The 16,032-nt window shown below is 34.5% G+C and overlaps 1 protein-coding gene across 4 annotated transcripts in view; it reads right to left on the bottom strand.

Moving 5' to 3' along the window:
* The window catches only part of LOC144973143 (uncharacterized), a 36,933-nt gene continuing 20,901 nt past the window's right edge, over positions 1–16,032 (bottom strand). For all 4 annotated transcript variants that reach the window (XM_078915242.1, XM_078915244.1, XM_078915243.1 and 1 more), the window contains exons 15-19: positions 13,660–14,427; positions 12,547–12,699; positions 10,914–11,029; positions 9,642–9,731; positions 1–8,636 (exon numbers count right to left, since the gene is read on the bottom strand). In XM_078915242.1, coding sequence (XP_078771368.1) covers positions 8,421–8,636; positions 9,642–9,731; positions 10,914–11,029; positions 12,547–12,699; positions 13,660–14,427 — 1,343 coding nt within the window. In that variant the 3' untranslated portion in view covers positions 1–8,420. The remainder of the gene's footprint in view (positions 8,637–9,641; positions 9,732–10,913; positions 11,030–12,546; positions 12,700–13,659; positions 14,428–16,032) is intronic.

Raw genomic sequence — 16,032 nt, forward strand, 5'->3', positions numbered from 1 at the left:
TTTTCATTTGGGGAAGAATTTAATGAGTGACATTTATAACCAGGAAAATTGTAGAATTTTGTCGAGCAATCATGTCAAAACAATAACTAGATAATTATTCATTTACCATATCACATAGATTGACAAAGAGAAACATACAATGTGAAAGGTATAACCAATACAATCGGTATTCATAATGTTAAAATACAATCACAAACAAACGTGTAATAAATAATAATAATATACAATCACCAAAACAACTTACAATTCTAATTATACTTACCATAATGTAACTCTTATTTTTGAAATGTATTTCAAATCTTCATTTATGAATATCAGTCAAATCTAGAACGCAATATAAGACTGGCCTAAATATCGTTTTCATAACATTCTATACTTTAATACATTAATTTTAAATTATTTTAAAAAGCTGGGGAATATTTAGTCATCATTTTCTCAGATGAAAAATATCCACACAAAAAAAATGATCGTCTGCCACAAAAAGAAAAAAAAACAAAAAAAATATAGTCCACTCTTTTCGACCATTTGAGAAGATATTCCTGATATAATTCCAATGCTAAACCCATTTTTAAAATAATTTTTATTATCATTTAATCCAGAGAAACAGATAAAAACTCAATTTTCCAAAATAGCTGAAAATTCGTGTCTTTTTTGGGTGGAATTTTATGAAAATGACATTTTGGCACAACCTCATATAACAACTAACTTAATTTTTTCATATTCTAAGCCTTCACATCACTCTCATCCTATTGTACCTACCAAAACTTCTTTTTTCTCTATATTTATATCATTTCTATTACTCCCAATAATTGTCCTTTTCATTCACAAGTAAATGGTCCAAGAACCAAACTTTGATACGTTAAAACAATATTCTAGGACAGAGCAACTTTGTTTGTTTTTTAAGGGTATTTACGGCGCTTACATTACAACACATTTAGGTCATATCAGCGCCAGTAAAAAGGAAGAAAGTTGGATTCTAAAAAACATTCTAGATGTACAATTAAAAGGACTTGCAGACAAAGTAAGATAAAGGAGAATGTTTCAAATAAGGAACAGATGTAGATTCCAAGAGCAAACTATCAATGTACTTAGTTTGAGATCAACCAAAAGTCTCACTCAGACACCAGCAAAAGATCCCACTAGGAGGAATACACTCAAATGTTTACAAATCATATGTTTAAAATACAAAAATAACAGTACATAACAGAGAGATGAATTACAAGGAAAAAAATATAATCTCCCAAAACTATAACCATACATTGGAATGTTTCCATCTCAGCCAAGGACTCCGGCCATGGTCAGGACAAAACTAAGTTATCTCATTCCAAGTCAAAGACAGAAAGCTATTGGAAAACAGATACAGGGGGATAGAAGACACACTATGGGAGGTCGGGAACCCCACCCAGAATGAGCACAATGATTAAGAGTCATTCATTCACCACCATGAAGAATAACAAAAAAAATCCCAGATGACCATTGAAAAATAATGCTTCGAACAAATTTTCATAAAACCATGGATAACCTTTTCATTAAATGAGATTTATACAAGCTACAGACAAGTTGTCATGTAAGATGAGGTTACAAGACTATAATTCTTACAGAGGATCGTGCCATTGACAATCAAAAATATGGATATAACCATGAAAAATAAATCCATCCCTAAATAGAAGTGTGAGAAGATTGAACAGGACAAAACTCTGGGCAATCCCTTCCACATAAATTTTAAATCCAAATATGTGCGTGTGAAGGTACTTTACATTATATACAAGAATGGGTGAAAAATAATGACTTAAGTATAAATGGCAAAGAAAAAAAAACGAATCAATATACCTAGAATGTAAAAGGAGAAATTAAAATCAAAACCAAAATATCTTTCCAAAGCATCAATACAAACTTGATAAATAACTTTAAAGGTTTTTTTAACAGGTCCATATAATATTTCAATTTAAGACAAATCACAAGCTTTTTCTTCCATTCCGAATGAATTTGATGACAAAAAAAAATTAAATAATTATGTAAATATAATCGAAGATATCCGAGCTGAGAAAACTGTTTCCCCCTGATGGTGCTACATACACATCATGAATAATAATAGGAAAATAATTTAACTTTTTTTTAATTAACAAAGAAATGACATAATATTGTGTGGAAATTTATCAAGCAACTTCTTTGGTGAAGATAATGGTAGCACGTCTGACTGATAATCCAAAAGTCTGGGTTCTATCTCAAGTTGCAGCAGGCTGATATTTTTCTTGAATTAAATATTTCTACTTTGTCTCATACACTTTTTCAAAAATTTAATTACAGAGCAAAAAAATTCATGATGCTTCAAATGTCTTAACACATGTCAACCAACTTATATTTACGACAAATTGAAGTTATATACATCCATATAATCTACCCGATCCCTTCGCTCATCATCTAATGGAAAATTGCCAGCTACTCTAGGATAGAGTTCTTAGGCGACATGTGGAGGACCCTCTTTTTCTAGAAAAGTCTGAATGCCCTGGAACAATCTTTCAAAAAAAGTAAGACATTGTCCATCAGAAGAAATGTTTAAAAAGAATCTTAAAAATTTGCTCTTTCCCGAATTAATATGCTCGAGTTCCTGTAAAGCACTCTCAGCACTTCCTCATGGTAAGGAAGAGCGCTCAACAAATATTATGTTTATTTGTTTTTAAGGGCTTCACAGCGCTCGCGACATATTTAGGTCAGTGAAAAAGGAAGAAAATGGGATAATCCAAAAATTCTAAAATTACAATTAAAGCACTCAAGAAAATCTAAAACAAAGAGGAAATGGTTCAAATAGGGAACAGATGTAGAGTCCAAGAGCATACCATCAATGTATTTAGTTGGACCTCATCCCGACACCAGCACAGGATCCCACTAAGAGGAATACACTCAAAAATTTACAATATATGCTCAAAACAAAAAATACAACATCATTACATAAAAGAGAGATGTTTAACATAGACTTTTCTCTCAGCCGAGAAATACGGGCAAGGGCCAAGACAAAACCAAGTAATCCCCTTCCAAAGACAGAGAGCAACTCAGACAACAAATATAGGGGGATAGAAGTAGAAGACGCAGCAAAGACCCCAACAAGTACCCAGTTTGTTTTGCTTTGTTTTTTTAAGGGGTTTACGGCACGTGCAACACATTTAGTTCATTTCAACATAAGTAAAAAGGAAGAAAATGGAATAGTAAAAAGTTCTCGAATTACAATTAAAGCACTCAAGAAAAAGCAAGACAAAGGGGAATTGGTTCGAATAGGGAACAGCTGTAGATTCCAAGAGCACACTATCAGTGTACTTAGTTTTGAGATCACTTAAATGTCTCATCCAGACACAAGGTCTCCAATATAAGAGGTTTGTTTGTTTTTGTTTTTTAAGGGTATTACGGTGCTTGCGACACATTTAGGTGATTTCAGCGTTAGAAAATTTTTTTTTAAAAGATTCTAGATTTACAATTTCAAAGCACCCAAGAAAAATTAAGACAAAGGGGAAGGATTGAAATAGGGAACATGTAGATTTCAAAAGCACACTATCAGTGTAGTCTGAGATCACCTGAAAGTCTCATCTAGACACAAACCCTGGCCTGGCCTCCACTAAGAGGAAGACCCTCAAATGTTTAGAAACCTATATATATATATTCATAATAAATACAATAGTAAACAGAGACATGACTTACAAGGAAAAAATATCATCTCCCAAAACTAAAACCATACATTTGACTGTTTCCTTCCTGGTCAAGGACTTTGGCCATGGCCAGGACAAAACCAAGACAAGGCAGCAGCGTCTAATGGTGCTCACACTACTATGTTATGAAGATCAATCCAATCAGCAAATTCTTTATCGCACTCATGCACCATCGCAAACCCGCCCGGAAGCTTCGTCACAACACACCGCTCAACTAGATGCTCTGCAGCTTCGAAGAAAAGGCAGAATGCAATTCGTAAAACAGATAAAAGGGGACAGAAGACACAGAATGACCTCCTGCCCAATATGGGAGGTCAGGAACCCCACCCAGTCCAATAAGAGGAATACACTCAAATGTCTACAAATGACATTTATGTAAAATGAAAATGATACAGTGCATAACAGAGAGATGATTTACAAGATAAAAAATATCTTAACAACTACACATTTGACTGTTTCCCAGCCAGGGTAAGGATAAAACAAAGTGATCTCAATCCAAGACAAAGACAGAAAGCATGTTGGAAAACAGATATAGGGGGATAGAAGACACAATAAGTGCCTCCCTGCCCACTATGGGATGAAGGTCAGGAACCCCGCCCAGGTACCCAGTTTGTCGTAGAAGTCAATACAAGTAAATACTCATAGCGAATGATATTTACTTACAAATAAATCTGTCTTATAACTAATATCTATGGCAATGACAGTAATCTGGTTATATAAACACGACCCACTGACTTCAATCTGGATTTAAACGCCGCAAAAAATTGTTGAGTTTACGTCATGACTGATAATTATTCGAATTTTGATCAATTTTAAGTTTTAAGAAACAACATTCAATCTTGTTAATAAATTTATATCAATCGCAATCAAATTTGTTTTGTTTTTAGTTTGTTTTTAAGAGTTTTATGGCACTTGCAACACATTTATGTCATATTAGCGCCATAAAAAAGGAAGAAAATTGGATAGTAAAAAGATTCTAGAATTACAATTAAAAGGATTTGAGGAAAAAGTAAAACAGCGGGGAATTGGTTCAAATAGGGAACAGATGTAGATTCCAAGAGCACAACATCAATGTACTTTGTTTTGAGTTCACTTGAAAATCTCACCCAGACACCAGTACAAGTCCCCACTGGTTTGTTTTTGTTTTTAAGGGTTTTACAGCACTTGCAACACAATAAGGTTATATCAGCGCCAGTAAAAAGGAAGAAAATGGGATAGTAAAAAGTTCTAGAATTACAATTAAGGCATCCAAGAAAAAGTAAGACAAAGGGGAATGGGAACAAATAGGGATCAGATGAAGATTCCAAGAGCATACCACCAATGTACTTAGTTTGAGATCACCTATAAGTCTCATCCGGACACAAGCACAAAATCCAACAAAGAGGAATACACTCAAATGCTTACATTATACATTAAAAATAACAAATATAATAATACATAACAGAGAGATGATTTACAAGGAAAAAAAATCATCTCCCAAAACAATAATTATGCATTTGACTGTTTCTCTCCCAGCCAAACACTACAGCCAGAGCCAAGGCAACGAAAGAAACAAATCGGAAAACAAGACATAAGGAAATAGAAGACACAGTAAGTGCCACCCTGCCCACTATGGAAGGCCAGGAACCCCACCCAGGCAATCAAATTTCATAATTCATAAAATTCAATATCGAGTGTCTGGGTCAACTTTTAAAAGAATAGACCAGCTAGAGGCTGTGGGCCACCAAATTTATATTGCTACGTCAAAAAGGAGATGGTCATGATGATTAACGGGTATGCAAGAATTAAATGCATGGTAACATGAATTTCGCGTCTACTCCTCTATAACAATCATAACAACATTATATTTACATGAAACACAAGTCACCATCAGATGTCTCGACGTTATTGTCAACAGTTTTCTTTTAGCCGGAAGTCTGATGTATCACAGGTTTTATGTTTAATCAATATTTTCCATTATTTCAATCCTAATTCTGATCTTTTATATGCTCACCTTTCCAGGGGAGATTTGAAGACCTGCTGACTGTACAGAGTTAATCAGGATGGTCCCTATTTCTAAATTTAAAATTTAACACAGTCACCGATTTCCCAATATTTCACGCCTGGATCTAAATTTTGTATTTTAATCGACACAAACTCCTGGGTCAGGTGTAATTTGCTCATGGATATCGATATTTTAATTCTGTTTAGCCCAGCCTTAACCCTGCATGTTCCTACATGTGCGGCTACATGGTCTAGTGGTATGACACTCGCTTTCGGATCAGAAGGTCCTGAGTTCAAGCTCGTTCAGTGCATATTGAGTCCTTGGAAAAGGTTCTTACTCATCGTACTCAGGTGTAAAATGAGTACCTGACCTTTAACAGCGTTGTCTCTGTCGGAAAAAATTGTAATATTGCCTAACAGGCGTCATGTCACGTTCTACTTATTACAAAGCAAAGCTTTATTGTAAAGCGCTTTGAGCACATTAAGTGGATATTGCGCTATACAAAAGCTCAAGTTTATATAGTTATGAACAATGGATGAGCGGCCTCAAATCAAATATTCCATTTTATGATACCCTAAATGTAATTGATACACTGTATTGTCGTGCACATTGATCATCAATGACAGAATCAAATTCACCCTCACTCATTCATTTGTCAATCATGCTTTCATTGCTTCAAGTATGGTTTCTACTAACAGTATGGTCTATTAGAGGAAAATTCTTTGTGTCTCATCTTTATCCGTATTTTTTTTTATAACCTATTCTCTGAGATTTGGAAAGCTATATTTCCTAACTCCAAGGCAACTTCTAATTCCGATCTGATTCTCATAAAAATGAAAATGATCTTAAGAAAGAAATCCTGCTGTGATTGAAAGCCGTCACCAAGTCTACCCGCCAAAGAAAGAAATAAGTAAATTCTCACATGTAGGCCTGTATAGAGTGTAAAAATGATTTGATGAGTTTTATTTCTGTAAAAGGGTAAGTACGAGTCCTAGTTTTTTTTTCCCCCCTGTGCCCTGATTTTTTCAAGACTTTTGTCCCGATTTTTGCATCAGTAGAGTGCATTTGATTAAAATTAGAATTGGATTTTTAATCCGAATAAACACTTCAGATTGTTTTGAAATAAAAAGTCTACACCATTTCTTCAACACTTTTATCTTTCAATGCAATGTAAGTTTATAATGAATTTGAGAAAACAGCTATATGACATGTTTCAATGGAGAGGAAATAAAAGCAAAGTGAAATTGAGAAGAGCAATGCATATCCATATCATACTAAGTCACACCATACAAAACTTCTTTACATACCTTACTACCCGCCTTACAAAATATGTCACATTTTGGGTGACCACAATAACAAAAAGCACTCTCTATTTATACATATATATATATATGTCAATATTCTACCCCTGTGTTACAAGGAAACATAACATTAAACCATAAGGATTATTCAATATAGGTATATAAAGTAGCATATTTAAGAATATATTGATTTAAATACAACATTAACATTTGGTTGTACTGTTCAACAAAAAAAATCAAAGACCATTCATTGGAAACTCCACTCAACCTTTCATACAATATATATATTTACAAGAAACAAATAATAGTTGCTTCATCTTATCAGAAAGTAAAAATTGCTGCCGTGTCCCCTTTCAGTGCTAACATACAACAATGACAGTCAATTATAACTGAAGTATGCATGGTATTGACACTCTAATCTAACATACAGCTTGACTGTTTCTTTGAATTCATAACCGTAAGTTCAGCAATAGAAGGACTGGTCCAATACATGTCTTTAGACAGTGGGCAAGGAACAATTCACAGCTTGAGACTATAGATTAGCACAGCTGCCAAGTTACAAATCCCATAAATAACTGGATGCCTCCTCACACCCTTTCCTTCCCTCACAAAGTTTAGTTTACAAATATAAATGCATGAATTCAATTTCAACTCTGCTCCAAAACTGCTGTTTTAAATTATTCTTAATACAAAGAAAGTTACATCATATAAATTTATATTTCACCAACATACTCTAGTTTCATGGGAAATTAAAATGGCATTCCACCCAAAAAAAAAGCACATTTAATAAATATTTCAGACCAGCATAAAATTGATGAGAAGAAGTAAAAGTTACTTCACTTTAAATAATCTCCCTTACTTCTTGCCTATTTGTAGAACACTGTAACAATTTTATAATTCAAAATCATGAACCAATAAGGTAAAAAGATTTATAGAGTACACTTCCACAATAACACTGTAAATGTGATTATTTATGCAAAAAGCAATAAGCATAATACAGTTATAGTGATAATACATGGGAGGTAATAACACAAATCAAATTCGCTTGCTAAAAAATATCTTAAGCAATTGCTTTGAGTAGGAGACATCCAAAAAAAGGGAATTTTGGAGAAAACCTGAACACTTGACGCAACTATAGTCTCTTAACTCAAGCAGATGTGGCATTCATAAGCAGCAAAGTGGTGCAAATTTAGAACTTGCAGATAAAAATTAAGGACTGATCATTTGAGCACACTTCACTTCATAATATTGAATGATAAAATAAACACTTCGTCTTCAAAGGTGACAAGACATCACCGTGATTGTGATTTAAAGATGTAATTAACCCAATAACAAAACTTTAACTTTTATGAAATAGTTAAGCATGTTATCATTTTAATATCTTTTAAAATATATCAAAATACTTTAAAAGACTTCAGCATGTTTTTCATTCACATATCAATAGTACCTTCTGTTTCCATTAAATTTGTTCCCATGGTGCCTATTGTATGATTTGTGTTGAGACTTGTTGTTGTGCCAGCTGTGCCTGTAATGATTATTATAATTATTATCAGTCCTGTAACTGCCATTGCTGCCTTTATGGTAATTACTGTCATCACGGCGGTCAAAGTAGCTGTGATCTCGGGACCATGACGTTTCACCATTCTCCTCGCACTGTGAATGATTTAGAGTTATAATGAAAAAGACTGGAGGGAGAACAATTACATGGAAATAGTCTTTTTTTTACAATGGAACAGGGAATAACAATCACAAAATCAACCCATACCATGACCTCAAAGATTCTACAATTTTAAACTTAAGTTTTCAAGTGAGTCTTTGAGGGTTTTGGGGGTTTTATTTGTTCACTATCCCTACAGGCAATGATGTACATAGAATCTTCAATTCTGAAGTCACAATTTTAAATTACTTCTAGAATGGATGTAATACAGATGATTGGGTAACATGTTTACTCAAGAAAAATAGAAGAATTTGAATTTTACCAATCAACTGATAAAAACATTTTAAAAATTAAATAAAGATCTATTAGGCCTTTTTTATTTTTTATTTTTTTTTTGGGGGGGGGGGGGGGGGGGGGGGGGGGGGGGGGGGGGGGGGAATGCTTGCAAAAAACAAAAACAAAAAAAAGACAATTGAGGGATATCTTTTTCTAAACCGTAAAGTAAGGCGGATGTTTATGATTGCCCCATTGTTATAATTAGATGAATTGTCCAACCAAATATATGATTGTGAAAAAAAAATTGTGTAAAGCCAAATAAACACATCCATTCTGCCTCATTAAACATGAAATTATTATTTCTACAATATGATGGATAGCACAATTTACTTCATTGTGTATTCTTGCAATTAGTCTTAAAAGGATTATCTAATCTTTGCAAAATCATTTGGAGACTTGTGGCTCACCACACAAATCTGGCATTACACCTGAGTGAACAAAAGGCTAAAATGAAAGCCTACACAATGAAATTTGGGATAAAAATCAATATGCTCCTATTTAGGAGAAAGTGTCGCTACTCAAATTCCCAAAGAATCCTGTAATTCTGATCACTGTTTCTCAAATAAATCTTTGACGTCAGACTTGTAAAGCCACATTGAAAATGATAGAGAGTGAGAAGGGAGAGGGGGAGAGGGAGAAGAACCACATTTAGTCAATGTACTTACATTTTTATTTTTGAAATTGTTGAATTGCTGGAATGGATTGTGAGATGAACCACTGCCAGAATCTTCTTTGTGGTGTTTGACTTTTTTAACCTGTGTAATTCAGTTGAACAGAAGAAGACGAAATTAACCCATTATATTTACAACATGTGATAATAATGTTCACAGTAGAAATAAAGAATAAGGTTCAGTCTTTACTCTCAAGAGGTACGGCTATGTGGTCTTGTGGTATGACAATTGTCATTGGATCGGAAGGTCGTGGTGAGTGCATAGTTGAATCATTGGAAAAGGATTTATCCCCATAACTCAGGTGTAAAAATGAGTACGTGGCCGTTAACCGTATTGTCTCTGTCTGAAAAAAATTGTAAAAGGTGTCATGTCACATCCTTAATATTAAGCGTTGCTGTTGGCTAGGGACCCCTTGTAAAGTGCTTTGAGCATGTTCAGTGGATATTGTTCTATATACATAAATGCTCAAGTTTTTGGGGTTTTTTTACTTTGTGATATCAAACAGTACATTTTTTATTTAATAGTCAATCTATTATTCAGCCTGGAGTTCTGAATAATGCCATGATGAGTTGCTGCTGTAAAAAGTCTCAAATTGACCTTGACTATTATAGATGATATCAAATAAAACAATTAGATTTTGATCTAAGAGTCAAGTGTAACATTCATTTGAAAGTAATGTACAAAAATGAAAATAACAGTTTCAAAGAATAAGAAAATACCAAACACAGAAAACTGATGTTTGTAGTATTTTAAAGTGATGTATTTACGCTTTTACTGTTTTTGTTATAGGCAGAAGAAGGTCAGGGTTGGCTTCTTCCTCGAATCCACAGAATTTTGTGAGAACCTTGATCCTCGTATATCCTCGTATTTGTGATTTCAGCCCTCGGAAAAGACTGCATCAAAACTTTTATTTATGTCTCTTTTAAGTTGTGATTTTAATGCTCTACGCAAAATTTCCCCCTGAAATTGGTCTTGGAAAGCCCCACCCCTGAGAAGGATTTTGAGCACAAAATGTTCCACGTTTGGTGTTTTGTACTTTTTTTGAAGCTGTTATATTCATTTTTGGACATTACTTTTTTAAGTACACAGCTTCCAGCAGCTTAGTATCCAATTCAAAGTGATGTTGAGAGCTTCACTTCTAAAGCAAATCCAATGTTCACTAATATCTTATAAAATTAAATGAAGGAATTGGTAAAACTGATCAATTAAAAAATATCATTCATGGATTGATATAGCACGATAAAGAGAAAAAAAACAATTGCTTGCCTTTCCAGCATCCAATTCTTGGTCGTATTCGTCAGTCATCTCCTGTAATCTGTTGGCCTTTCTACTATCCTCTAAATCTTTGGACAACTGACTTTTTCCTCCATCCCATGATACCACTGTAAATGTTATAATATAAAAATGATTCAAATTGAAACATTAAAGAAAGAAAAAAAAGTAATAAATGATAGAGATTAAAAAATTAAAAAAACCAGAGTTGCTTGATTTCATTTAGGTCCTTTAAGTGCCAATAAAAGAAGGAAAAAAATGGGATAATTAAAAAAAATTCTAGATTTCCAATTGAAAGCACATAAGAAAAAGGAATACAAATGGGGAATGGTTCAAATAAGGAACAGATGTAGATTCCAAGAGCACACTATCAGTGTACTCTCATCCAGACACAAGCACAGGATCCCACTGAGGAATACATTCAAATTACTACAAACCATTATATATTTAAAAATTTTTAAAACTCAACGATGCATAGCAGAGATGATTTACAAGAGGGAAAAATATCTCTCAAAACTAACACTATACATTTGAATGTTTCCCCTTCAGCTAAAGACTCCAAAAAGAGTCAGGACCAATCCGAGTAATCCCATTCCAAGACCGAAAGCAACTCAGAAAACAGATATAGGGAGATAGAAGGCACAGCAAGTGACCTCCCGCCTACCATAGGAGGTCAAAAGACCCTACCCAGCGTAAATTCCATTCATCATCGCTAAAATGTGTTGTTTCTCCCATAAATATCAAATGCCAAAATTATCTCAATATATTCCATCCTGATGGTGGAATTTTATTTTGTTAGCTCTTTAAAAAAGTGTTTACATGGCATCACTATCAGACCTGCCGTTCATACCGATTAATCGGTATCATACCGATTTGCAAGACCTTTTTTTCGTATTTACCGATTTCCCGACTTACTTGCCGATCGTACCGATTTCCCGATCTGCATGCCGATCGTACCGATTTCACCAAGTGACCAAGGGCCCGCAGCCCTCCACCCTCTCTTTTACGTTTACTTTGTGCTTTACGTTGCACGTTAAAATTTTCAAGTCTCGTGAACTTTGACCCGTCCTGCGATACCTCGATAGATCACTTGACGTAGCGAGCCTCTTTGTGATGCCCTCACACAGATAGAAAACACACATGGCGCGTTATTTAGTTTTCATTTCCTTTGTGAAGCGACAGCGAGCTGTACTGGTAAACCACCGCGGTCCCTGGCTTCTGACTCGTTACCCAGTGCCACCATCTTTAAATAAGTTAGTAGTCCGATTGCCAGATTGGCGTTGTGCGTGCCATTTTGGGTGTTGGGGAAAAATAAGGGGGGGGGGGGGGGGGGGAAGGTTGTGACGCTTTGGTTAGTTTGAGTGTCAAATTGTCAGAATTAGGTGAGTAGCCCAACCATTGGATAATTTTACGTCTCATACTGATTTTTTTCCCCAGATACTGATTTTTTTACAATGTCATACTGATTTCCTTTTTCGTGAAGAGGCAGGTCTGCACTATGCATGCTATGGGAGGGAAAGTAAAAATGAACATATTTCAAATCAATTGCAAACAAGAAACAAACTGTATTCAAGATTATAATACAATTAATAATAATGTGCATCATATAATTCACTTCAACAGTTACCTTGATTCCTGTAGTCCAAATTCTTTTCCAACTCCTTATTGACTTTTGAGTGTCTTGCACCATCCCAAGAGGTCAATTTCTTGGATTTAATATCATCATCTCGTCTGATTGACACGTCGTCTTTGATGTGATGGTTCCAAGACTGAACGCAAACTAAAGACAATAGAAGATGTAAAAGCAAGCCATTTACATGATCTACTTAACATTCTTGATACGCTAATATGTAGTTGTACTATGGGTGTAGAATGAAAATAAAGAGAGAAGCACCTCAGATTTTATAGTAAAGAATTTTACCAATATGCATTTTCAACATTGTCACAATACTGAACAAGTTTATAAGCTCAACACAAATAAAAATGGGGCAGGGGGGGGGGGGGGGGGGGGGAAGGAGATAAGTTCTACCCTATTTTTCGCTGCAATATTACAGAAACGTTTGAAGAATCCATTCTTCTTTTCATATATAAAGGAATAAAGTGGTCCTTGGATCAATGAATCCAAGAGAACTCAAGATCAACTCCAACTGTACCTAAGGCCAAATTAGATTTTAAATGCCAAATGATATCAGTGATTGCTCTTTCACTATTTCTCTTTAATAATGGGATTCTTCTATCCTTAAATCACAGTCCTGTAAATGCTAGAAAACAGAATAGTTGGAAATTGTGTATTCCCACCACTATCAATTCAACATTTTTAAGGCCAGCAAGAATGATCAACAAAATATTCTGGCATTTTGAAATAAAAATGAACAAAAAAAAAATTTCAAAAGCGAAGGAGATTTCAGTAGGGAATCTAAAAATCTAGAGTTGACTGTAGGAGGAAATTTTATTACACTAATAGCACTAAGATTCAAGAGTGTTCAACTACCCATTTTTTTTCTTTTTAATTTTCACAGGAAGAAAGTTGGTGGATCAATTGTTCGCCAATACTGATGATTTACCCTTCCGATTATAGTCTGAGGATTTACAGATCTGAAACCATAACAGTATACTTTTCTTTGAAACTGAGCAGAAATCATGAAGATTATATAAGACTTTGGAGAAAAAGATGAAGAAAAAAAACAAATTTGCAATTGATTCAAATTCAGATACCACAAAAAGAAATATTTTTCCTCACCTGGGTTGACCTTTCCCTTTGACAAAGGCGATTCAATTGTCTTCTCCACCCATTCATATACCTCCTCACTACTGGATGATGAACTGTTTTCAGAATCCCTTGAGGACTGTTTTCTGTTTTTATTTTTACTCTTGGCTTTCTTTCGACTATTCGAAGCGTTATCGTCACTGGTCGATGAAGAGTCATCAGAATCAGACAATTGTCTTTTTCTGATATCCTTTTCCTTTTTGTGTTTTTTGCTTTTACTATTAGATACCTTATCACAGTCTTCTGAATCAGAATCTGAAATCAACTTCTTTCTATCCTCTTTTCCCTTTTTATGTTTATTTTTCTTTTTCTTCTTCTTTAAGGAATTTTTACCCTCTTCATCACTAGAGGACTGGCTTCTGTCTCTTGAATTATGCTCAAGCTTGCGTTTTCTAGATTTAAACAATTTGCTAAACTGTTTCGAACTACTCTCACTGCTTTGAGAGCTTGCCGGAGACAAAAGTGGTTGTTTGTCACTGATATCCACTGGAGTGGCACTTCCGTTGTGTGAAAAAACTTTTGATTGTTTGGATTCAGCAGGAGGAGGGGTTTGTGATAGACTGGGAAATGATGGCTGCTTATCATTATTTGAAAATATTTTGCGTTTGGGAGAGGGTAAAGATGAATCTATTCTTGCAGGAACTGGTAATTTTCCACCGTTGGATTTGTTCTCAGTGGAGCAGTTTATTATTAAAGGTTGAGAAACATCTTTGCTGTCTTTAAGAGATTTCACATGGTTTCCTGAAATTCAATGAGAAAATTAAATTAATAAAAACTGTTAATAGTAATAGCCCTTTCTCTCTCAAATCTTCTCCTGCTACAGAGAATTAATTTAAGTTGCAAACAATTCCTTGCCCACAATGTACATAAATAATTAAAAATAATTAAACCCATATGGCCCGAATAATTACATTCATCTTGTCTTTTTCTTGGGAGCGTAAATAATTAAAAATAATTAAACCCATATGGCCCCAATAATTACATTCATCTTGTCTTTTTCTTGGGAGCGTCTGAAGATTAAAAAAAAAAATCATCTTTGTTTTGTTTTTGTTTTCAAAAGTTTTATGGTGCTTGAAAAACATTTAGGTCATATCAGCGCCAATAAAATGGAAGGAAATGGGATTGTCAAAAGTTATAGAATTACAATTAAAGCATCAAATAAAAAGTATGACAAAGGGGAACTGGTTCAAATAGGGAACAGATGTAGATTCCAAGAACACACTATCAAAGATAACCTTAATGTCTCATCCTGACCCAAGCACAGGTCCCCACCAAGAGGAACACACTCAAATGTTAACAAATCATATATAAAAGTAAAACTAAAAATAATACAGTGCAAAATAGAGAGATGATTTACAAGACAAAAATATATCTCCCATTTTAACGCAAACTATTCATTTGACTGTTTCCCTCCCAACCAGAGCCAGGACAAAACCAAGAAATCGCATTCCAAGACAAAGAGCATGTTGGAAAATAGACAAAAAGGGGGATAGAAGACAGTAAGTTTTCCCCCTGCCCACTATGGGAGGTCAGGAACCCCACCCAGTTTATTATCTTTATTTCGGGGTCAAGGATTATAGCGCTAATCTAGGCCTATATTTTGATTTGAACCTACTTTATGATATCCACCTCAGATTTAAGTCTTTTGTCTATTAAATTAGCACACTCTTAATCAAAATTTCACTGATAGTTTTGAGCAGTTGATGTCTAAAGTCCAATTTTAAAAGTTTGTGAATTGCAGATTTTTTAAAAAGACTGAATTTACACAAAGAATTGACTTTGGTTATCAAAGTCTTTCCATTTGAAAGCTCTACTTCAAACACTTAACATAAGACTGATCATAAAGCCATTCTGTGAGGTCATTATAATTATTCATATTTTCTCCAAACTTAAAAATTTTAAGGTCATATTTAAAACTTCCAGAAGAATGGTGCAAGCTTTCAACAAATGCCTTGAATCTGTGGATAGATCAAACAATCAGAGGGCAGGAAGGTTTCAAAAGCTTGCTAAAGAAAATGAATTACCCATTGACCAAATGTCCAACGAATCCGTAATAAAAAATTCCAATGTCATTCGAAACCTTGGATTCTATTTTGACACTCACCATGACATGCACACACACATGACAAAGTGTTGTCAGGCGGTTCATATCGCCCCCCAAATGATATGCAGAATAGGACATCTAAATTGACGACGAAACGTAAACCACTAATCCATGCCCTTGTTACCAGCTGCTTGGATTATTGTAACTCTCTGCTGTACAGACTACCTAAAACATCACTGAACAGACTACAGTTGATGAAAAACAAAGCTGCTCGCAAAGTCACAAGGACAAAGCCCTGGGAC

The sequence above is a fragment of the Berghia stephanieae genome, chromosome 5, assembly GCF_034508935.2.
Source record: "Berghia stephanieae isolate SIO BIC M18660-M18661 chromosome 5, UCSD_Bste_1.3, whole genome shotgun sequence".
NCBI classification, from domain to species: domain Eukaryota; kingdom Metazoa; phylum Mollusca; class Gastropoda; order Nudibranchia; family Aeolidiidae; genus Berghia; species Berghia stephanieae.